At 39.7% G+C, this 10,230-nt stretch overlaps 1 protein-coding gene across 1 annotated transcript; it reads right to left on the minus strand.

Annotated features, from left to right (window-relative positions):
- Positions 1–7,739: 7,739 nt before the first annotated feature.
- On the minus strand, positions 7,740–8,477 carry LOC107193120. Its single transcript, XM_015582519.1, has one exon. It carries the CDS (start codon positions 8,475–8,477, stop codon positions 7,740–7,742), a length of 738 nt encoding a protein of 245 aa, XP_015438005.1.
- Between the last annotated feature and the right edge of the window lie 1,753 nt (positions 8,478–10,230).

Raw genomic sequence — 10,230 nt, forward strand, 5'->3', positions numbered from 1 at the left:
TGATTCCATTTCTTTACCTTTCTAAAAAAAACACTGGTTTGACCAACATGGTTATTGTCGGGTAGTGGAAAACAAGAAAAAAAAGATGAGAAGTAAGCTACGTTAAAAAAAATAAGGAAAGAAAAAACAGCGGTTCAAAGAGCAATGACACGACGTAAGAAAAACAAGTCATAATTTTATGTTTCCTACCAATTAGTATTGTTATTTCAAGAAATATTTGTTCGACGATTATAAATACTTTTATTTACTATTATGTTATAAAACCTAACCATGAAACATGTAACTTATTCTTACTTGAAAAGGCAACCACCTATTACGTGAGCAGAAATTGGTGCAAATGGCGAGTAGAAATACGTACGCGTCGCTATTTTTTTCATGAGCAGAAATACGGACATTTAAAGGACTCTATTTAATTAGTCCTTACTAATAATTAAACTTTCAAAAGTACGAAACGCGATAAAACATCGGTATTATGAAAATTTCGACGACTACTCGAACTAATTTGTAAACACATTCTCTCTTTGCAAAAAATATGATGAGTAAATGTATTAAGGAAATATCCTAATATTGCGTTGCGCGAAAAAAATTAGTAATATGTACGTTTCTACGCGCCAAACTGTGTACATCGCAAAAATACGTTTAATTTTAACACTTACGTGTTTAACCCACGCTTAATCTCCGCGTTACGACGCAGCATCTAATCCTTTATTTGTTTACACATGGCACAACATTCGATAAGATTACGCGAACAAACGAAGTCACCGAACGATCGAATACGCGAACACCGCACTTTTTACGACGTTTCGATTGTGTATTTCCACGCAACTTGTTAAAAATTTTCAAAATTTCCGTAACATCGAACACGACACGGGCAACGGAAAATGCGGCAGGAACGAAGTACGTCCAAAGCCATCATTATTAGTATTAACAACATTATAACATTCATATAAACTAAATATTATATAGTCCTACTATGAACGGAAGGTTTTCTAAGTACATTCACAGGAAGACGCCGCACCCGTTGAAGGGACACCCCCCTGTAGAAATATCGTAAGGTGGAGCCGGGGTGGGGTTGGAGTTACAACAGGTAGGAGGAGGGGTTTTAGTGGGTAAACCGAGCATTGGGAGCCCCACATATCCTGAGTGGCACACACTCAGGAATGCGTAACGCATTTCCCCTCCTCCAAAAAAAAAAAAAAAAAAAAAAAAGATACACCAGTTGTAAAAATGTAGTTTCGAGAAAAACGGAAAAGAAAGAAAGTGCGACTTTAATGTGTAACAGAGAAAAAGTTTTTAGTGTTACCTTCAATCCGCGATTCCTGGCCCATACAGCGACTCTTCCGCAGCAGAAGCAATATCCTCAGATTCTTTTTGGTTTGCTCTTTTTAGTTTTCTGGCCTCTTTTGTTGTCTGTTGCGCTCTTAAATTCGCGGCTGTGATGCGTTGCGTGTCAAAGTTTGGACAGGCTTGATGCGCATTCAGTCCAATTTTTAAATTCATAATCTGCATCATTAATAGTACGTTATCGTAACCATCGTTAAAAATACTTAGCGCAATGTAAGTTGCGATCTCAACGATTTTCGCACCGCTGGAAGTAACTTTTGGTGCCATAGACCAAATGAGAGCGTTCACGCACTCATTATTATTTTGGGTAAATCCTCCCAAGCATCGTTTTAATAAATCGTCGCTACTTAATTTTTCGTATATAGGTAGAATAGCTTTCTGAACGTCTTTAGGAATAGGGTTCTTGTGCTTATAATTTTCTAAAGTCTCATGAGCTTTTGCTTTCTGCCACGAGCACCAGGAATCTTTTCCGGTAGGACAGTTGTCGTGTTGGGGATTCTCATCAGTTGAAATTTTGTGGTGGAAGGTTGCCCAGATCCCATTCTTCATTTCTTCGATGGAATGAGAATATCGTCTGATGGCAAGGCCATAATAAACAGTCAGCTCGTCGATGAGTTTTGCAGTCAATTTACCTCTGCCACCTAGACCTTTATTTTAATTTTTCACTTTTCGCAGTTGTGTACCCATTCGCTTTTGAACGTGGCCAATGCATTCCTTTTTTTTGACGATAACGTCGCCATATGGGTTCGAATCCACGATCCCTTTATATGTTTTGCTGTCGCCGTCGACTATGTAGTTTATATATTTTATTCCATACTTTTCTTCAGATGCTGCAAACATTTCTGTTATCGCATCAACTTCCATTTTTCCCGCTGACCCTTCGTGATTAGCCAAACATTCTTCCTTATGATTTTCTTTCCATTCGTGGTATTCCTCGATATCCTCATACTTTTGCCAAAATTCACACGCTTTGCAATAGCGTGATTTTATTACGGTATCTATAACTTTGCCCGTATAATGTGCAATAATGGTTGCTACGCCGAAAAGAGAAGAGAACCCTCGTTTCCTCCAAGTTCCGTCTCCTGAAACGGTAAATCCTTCGGAAAATCCTTTTTCTGCGTTTATTTTTTTTTCAGCATTCACAGCATTTTTCATCGATAACTCGCAAACACTTTTTACAGCGGTGTGAATATTCTGAATTACTTTATCGTAAAATGAATGAAACACAGGTTTCAGCATGTCCATTATTCCACAGAATTTTTCAATTCCCGCTAAACCAAGTCCAAGTAATCTAAACGCAAACACAATTCTCCTGTTCACGTCGTATGCCCTTCCATCGATGAGGGGACTTGAATTTATAAGAACAGGATCGCATGATTCGCAAGAAATCTTAATTTTAAAACCGAGTCCACGAATAGACGACTCTGTGAATTTCAGTTCGCCATCACACACTTTGCACTTTACTGCTCCACTAATGGCTGAGAAGACAGTCACAAAATTTAATATTCGGTAGCCAAACGTTGCGTCGATTTCTATGTCGACATTTTCACTTTCTTTTAATTTTTTCGCCGATGTACTCGTGCTGGCTTTCTCACTTTCCATCAAATACCGATTTACCGGATGCTGTTTCCTTTTACGACCTGTAGAAGGACGTCCGGTATGTTTTCTCGAACCCTTCTGATCGAGATATGTTTTTTGTGACATTATTAAAAACTTCTCGAAACTGCTGGAAATGATGCTTACTCTGACAATACTTGCGAAAGACTGAGTGAATCTTTCGGAACCTCTGCCATACACCAATGCAGCCAGCCCACAAACACTTTGAAAATAGTCAGTAGTGAACAATACAAGGTAACCCTCCTGCGCAGCAGATGGTCGCTACCTGCTTCGAAACGGCCGACGCCGTGCCTCCTTTAAAGTCCTATAACTTGGCTATTTTTAAGAGTTGCTGCATCTACCATGGCTTAAATTATTTCCAAATCTTTAAATTAAAGGAAAATGCAAAAAAAAAATCGATTTTTTTAAGATTCCAGGGTGGCGTAACCCCTTAAGTTGGTAGTATTTGACGGTAGAGCGTACAATACTATTTTATGTTTACGTTTTTACGGGTACCGGTATACGGACCCTCCTGCCATAAAGGTTCATCTCTTAACACCTCTTCGCTGGCTTTCACAGCTTGGGGTGTTACCTCCGCGGGATCTGTTATCACCGCTGGTTTAGTAGGTGGTTTACCATCCTTCCTAAATCCACGAGAACGATTGGTTTGCTTTGCCCTCCCAGATGATTTCATCTGTGGGGGTTCAGACTCATCGGCCCAATTTGTTGCTAATGGGGCGTCGTTGTATTTACGTGTATTATACGCAAACATTCGCCGCGCATTCCGGTTCATCACTGGTTTTCCAGTGGAAGGGATTTCAGCCTTCTGGCCTTGCATTGCTAGAATAACAAAGAAAATGTCAAATTTGAACAAAAGTCATAAACGACTAAAACTTTTCCATGATTCAATTTGTAAATGACTGAAGATGTCAAAACAAAAAACAAACCTCAAAAAACAATTGACGTTTAAGCTCCGTTCACATTTAACATCTGTCCAAACTATTGTAACACCCTTTATATGCATTCAATATATTCTAGCCTATAGAGATTTATATATACAGGGTGGGCCATTTAAGATTTGGAATTTGAATCGGCTATAAAAAAAAACTAATGAATATTTTTTCAAAGTTATGAGTTTATTAGAAAGATTGAACCTTTCCATTTAGGAATGGAAGACAACATCATTCAAATGACTGCCACGGCTAGCCTTACAATACCCCATTCGATCAGTCCAATTTTTCAGTACATTTTCGATTGTTTGGGCCTCTATTTCGTCAATGGCAACTTCGATTTCATGTTTCAAGTCGTCAATCGTCTCTGGATGGTTAGCGTAACACTTGTCCTTAACGGCTCCCCACAAAAAAAAATCCAACGGAGTCAAATCGCAGCTTCGAGGTGGCCAATTGACATCAGCATTTCGGCTGATTTGCGATTTTCGAAAACAGTGCGCAAAAGATCGATTGTTACGTTGGCTATGTAGCACGTTGCGCCGTCCTGTTGAAACCAAATGTCGTCTATGTCATCCTCTTCAATTTTGGGAAACAAAAAATCGCTTAGCATGGCGCGGTAGCGATCGCCATTCACTGTAACGGCGTTTCCTTGCTCATTTTCGAAGAAAAATGGCCCAATAATGCCGCCAGACCAAAATCCGCACCAGACAGTCACTCGTTGCGGATGCATTGGTTTTTCCACGATGACGTGTGGATTTTCTGAGCCCCAGATACGACAATTTTGCTTATTGACGTATCCTCCGAGGTGGAAATGAGCTTCATCTGAAAAGATGATTTTTCGGTAAAAATGCTCATCTTCGATCAAGCGATCTTCGGCCCATTGAGCAAACCGAAAACGCATCGGATGGTCATGCGGCTTCAGCTCTTGCACTAATTGAACTTTATACGCATTCATACCGAGATCTTTATGCAAAATTCTTCTCAAAGAAGTGCGTGAAATGTTCAATTCTTGAGAACGATGACGAGTTGATGTTGATGGTTGTTCACGCACACTCTGAGCAACAGCAGCGATGTTTTCGGTTAAGCGCACTGGACGAGTACGTACACGGGTTGTTTTATCCAACAACGATCCAGTTTCACGAACTCGCTTCACAAATTGATCCACAAACTGCGTCTTTGGCACATCCTGTTTGTCAAATTTTTTTCGTAAATTTCTTACAGCCACAACAGGCAAAGGGGAGCAGAACACGGTTTTAAAGTCATCTGCACTTGGAATGTGGGCCACTTCAGGTCTCCACACCCCCCTCACAACCGACTGGGCTCCGGGTTCCATACTACTTGCAAAGTGACTCGTCAAATAGATGTACTACTGTGATCAAAAAGTAAGGTGAATTTGTTTATAAAATGTAAATTCTTTATTTATTCTTCCAAATCAATTTCATCCCCTTCAAAGTAATCCCCGTCCGATAAAACGCACTTTTCCCAACAATTTGCGAGCGTTTTCGATTTCCCTCTAAATCAATTTCACAGTGTCTGGAATGGGAGGCGTAGCCATAGTCTCTAGTTGGGTCACGTACACAAAATCGGAAGCAGAATATACAGACTAAAAAGAGACCAGAGATTTAATCTATGATTCTCCTGTCATTTGCTTTGGGGGTCAAAAGCTTTTTCCAGTCCTCGAAACAGTCGGAATAGTCTTTTTCCGGTATAGCCTTCAAGACCTTCTTCGATTCGGTTTTTATCTCCTCAATCGTGTCAAAACGGCGTCCCCGCATTGGCCTTTTGAGTTTGCTGAATAGCCAGAAGTCGCACGGAGCCAAATCAGGCGAATACGGTGGTTGCGGAACGATATGAGTCGAGTTTTTGCCAAAAAAGTCGCGCAGAACCAATGCAGTATGACATGGTGCATTATCGTGATGAAGGAACCAAGAGTTGTTCGCCCATAATTCCGGCCGTTTCAGACGAATAGCTTCACGCCAACGACGCATAACGCTCAAATAATATTCTTTGTTGACAGTTTGGCCCGGCGGAAGGAATTCATAGTGCACCACACCACGATAATCAAAGAAAACTGTCAACATCACCTTGATCTTCGATCGACTTTGCCGTGGTCTTTTCGGTCTTGCTTCACCTTTTGCACGATATTCGCTGGATTGGTCGGTGGTTTCAGGGTCGTATGCGTAAATCCAAGTCTCGTCTCCAGTGATGATGCATTTCAAGTGGTCCTGATAGTCAGACAGCAAAGTTTCACACACATCAACGCGACGCTTTTTTTCAAAAAAATTGAGCGATTTTGGCACCAATCGAGACTTGACGCGTTTGAGACACAAAACATTCTTCAAAATGGTTTGGACTGAGCCAAATGATATTCCAACACTATCAGCGAGGTCTCTAATTGTCAATCGACGATTTTCAAGCACCAAATCTTTGATTTTTTGGACGTGGCCCTCGTCGGTAGACGTTGATGGTCGTCCAGAGCGCGGTTCGTCTTCAACGCGTTCTCGGCCCGCTTTGAACTCGTTGTACCACTTATACACGTTTTTTTGTGCCATAGTTTGATCACCAAAGGCCTTCCGCAACATTTTCAACGTGTCCGCACAAGAATATTCGTTCCGCAAACAAAATTTGATGCAAGTTCTTTGCTCAACAAAATCACCCATTGTAAAAATCGAAAAATTCACTTTTGGTTGTTTACAAAAACACGTGTAACTCGGAGATAATTAAACCTTTTGACAAACAGACGCTTGGCAAATGTCATAGACAGTCCTACCAACGTAGGAAAAAAAATTTACCTGCCTTCCTAATGCCCGGGAGTTTTAAATGACAATTTCACCTTACTTTTTGATCACAGTAGTATATACACACGAGTCAGTGTGCTCTCAAATCCCCTCATCTCAATCACTAACGCAAGAACGCTGATGGTGAACACAAATATCAGAAATAATAGAAATGATATTATCCAAATATGTACGCGTAGTGTCTTGATGTTACGAGTTATACTATCAAAGTGTAGACTATCTGTCAACACTTGTCCTTCGTCTTCCATTAATAGCCTGGTCTCTATATCCTCTTCATACAATATACGAACGTTGTCAGAAGAGAGGGCAACGTTGGACAATACTGATAATTTATCCGAGGTATCAGTATTTGACTTCTAAAATTCTTACACCACTTTGAAAATAAGTTTTTAATATTTCCCAATTTTGTTCAAGCGAAAAGCGACCCATTTTGTAAATGTGAAACATAAAACTAACTTTCTGTCACATCGAAAATGTCATAAAACCTTCCAACCTCAAAATAACCTATAGTTCCAATTCCAAACGTTAGATGGCCCACCCTGTATAATGGATTCAAGAACATGCTTTGAATATTAAGAGTATTAATACTGCTTTGTACAATTATAAAATTTTTATTAATTGTATCAGTAGTAGAAAATGCTATGTATAAGAAGACCCTACTCTAGCTAAGAGATACGATTGATCAATGTTACTACTCGAAGGTATGATAGCATACCCACGTTCACTGTACTCGTCAAATTTAGCATATATACAACCAGTTGCCCGTGCCACTTTGGACTGATCGTCCTATAGCATGATTGGGAACTGGAGGAATAAAAAAGGCATGCAAAGACTCATACGATGATAAAAGGGCTTTTACAGTCTGTGCTGGTAGAACTTCACATTAGGACATACGTTTCAGTATTCAGTGATGCCACAATTAAAGAAACTGAAAAAAAAAACAAGACAAATTTATTACACTCAACATTATTTTTATTTACTTTTTTTATTTTAGAGTGAAATAAATACATATTGGAAAAAATATAGTGTACAGAAGAGGAATTTTATTGAACTAGACGCGAAAGATTACATCTCGCAAATGGCGGCCATTTTCTGCTTGACACATTCGTGCTCTTTCCAACACATTTTCCATGACTTTTCGCAAAATTTCAGGTGTTATTACACGGATTTCATTGCGAATATTGGTTTTCAGTTGGGGGATGGTCGCTGGCTTATTGACGTATACTCGCTCTTTCAAATACCCCCAAAGAAAACAGTCGGGAGCGCTTAAGTCCGGTGAACGCGGTGGCCAGTTAAAGTCACTATTGCGCGAAATAATGCGTTCGCCAAAGATGTCTCGTAACAAAGCCATTGTTTCCCTTGCAGTATGCGCTGTGGCTCCACCTTGTTGGAACCACAGTTGGGGATGGTTTTCCACCGCTGGCCTCAAAAAGTTTTCCAACATTGCCCGATATTGAGCAGCATTGATGGTAATTGCATTACCGGCTTCATTTTCGAAAAAATATGGGCCAATGATCCTTTCGGACGATATACCGCACCAAACAGTACACTTGAGTGGGTGTAATTGTTGCTGATGAACTGCTCTTGGATTCTCCGTAGCCCATATCCTGCAGTTTTGCTTGTTAACAAAACCATTTAATTCGAAATGAGCTTCATCGCTCATTATCAAATTGTGGATGAAATCGGTACTCTGGTCTTGTTTTTCAAGCAACGAAATGACATAATCCATCCGTTGCGCGTAGTCTGTCGGCTTTAATTCTTGCACAAGCTGGATCTTATATGGGAACATGTGCAATGTGGCTAAAATTCTCTGAAGGGATCTTCGCGATAGCCCGGGTTGAGCCGAGCGTCTCCTTGTTGATGTTTCTGGGTTATCCTGCACACTCTCCAGTACACGTTGGATATTTTCATTTGTGTGCGCCGTACGAGGTCTTCCTGTACTGGGGAGGTTCCTCACTGACCCTCCTTGTTGAAAATTTGCAATCAAACGATGTATTGTTGGCACTGTTGGTGCCGTCGGCACATTGAAATATCGACGATATGCACGCTGCGTCAAAACTATTGACCGTCGGTTTTCAAAATAAAATTCGATGATTTTTGTTCGTTGTTCAATTGTGTATCTTTCCATATTAAATTCTAGAAGTCTTGTTTACAACATTCTGAAAGAAAAAATTGAAAAAATGTTGAATTAAAAAAGTTATAAAGAATTTAAAACATAAAGATCATTTTGCGCCACCCTGTATAACACAACAATTTTCAGTTTATAATGTTTATGAATTACGTTGTAGCATAATACATAACTATGCTACAATCAGGATTGTTTTTTTTTTATTCCATGTCACACTTTTCTAGATATTTAGAAAATTATTACAAATACCAAAGTTGCATTATTTACTCATGCTTTGATAAAAAACATGATAAACTATATAGCTTGTATTAATCAAATTTACACCCGAAAGTGCATATATAAATGCAAACACAATAATCTCATATGGAAAGACAGAAGAAATTATCTGTTTTAATACAATTTCACGACCGAAATATAACTATACTACTATTACTTTCATTAGTAAATCACAAACATTTTCAATTTGAATGTCTCAAAGTATTGTCGTTTAAATTTTGTAACATTCAAGGAAGCAATTTTGAATGCTGCTTCAACTAAATATATAAATTGAAAAATTTTCTCTTTATTGGACAGACTACGTACATGATCTGTAATATAATGTTTGTATGGAACACAAATTTTAATGCAATGTATCGAATTTTTCAATTATGTAAAATGTGAAATTAGATCAAGCTATTCAATAATATTCTCATTCTTATTCGATACCATGTTGTATTATCGTTGTGTTAATATATTGGTTTGTGCAAGGAGTCTGAGGTTGTCACATTCCTCCACTAATGTGTCACTCATAATATACGAGGGCGGTCCGATAAGTACTTAGCTTACAAAAGAAAAACGAAAATTTTGGAAAAGTGGCGATTTATTTCTCTACATAGTCTCCTTTCAGCTCGATACACTTGATCCAGCGATGTTCCAACTTCTTTAACCTGTCTGAAAAATACGTTTTCTGGAGGTCTGCAAAGTAGGCCTCCGTGGCGGCGACAACCTCCTCATTCGACTCAAATTTCTGCCCGGCGAGTGACTTTTTCAAGTTTGGAAACAAAAAGAAGTCGCACGGGGCCAAATCTGGAGAATACGGTGGATGAGGCAGCAGTTCGTAGCCTAATTCGACCAATTTGGCCGTGACGACGGCGGAGGTGTGAGCCGGTGCGTTGTCATGGTGGAAGAGCACTTTTTTCTTCGCCAAATGAGGCCGTTTTTCCTGCAACTCGGCGTCGAATCGGCCCAATAATCCGGCATAGTAGAGCCCTGTGACCGTTTTACCCTTGTCCAGGTAGTCGATGTAGATCACACCTTTTGAATCCCAAAAAACGGTGGCCATCACCTTTCCGGCCGATAGGACAGTCTTCGCCTTCTTCGGAGCACCTTCGCCAGGTGAAGTCCACTGTTTCGACTGTTCCTTGGTCTCTGGTGT

Source organism: Dufourea novaeangliae, unplaced genomic scaffold (genome assembly GCF_001272555.1).
Source record: "Dufourea novaeangliae isolate 0120121106 unplaced genomic scaffold, ASM127255v1 scaffold586, whole genome shotgun sequence".
In the NCBI taxonomy this organism is placed as follows: Eukaryota; Metazoa; Arthropoda; class Insecta; order Hymenoptera; family Halictidae; genus Dufourea; species Dufourea novaeangliae.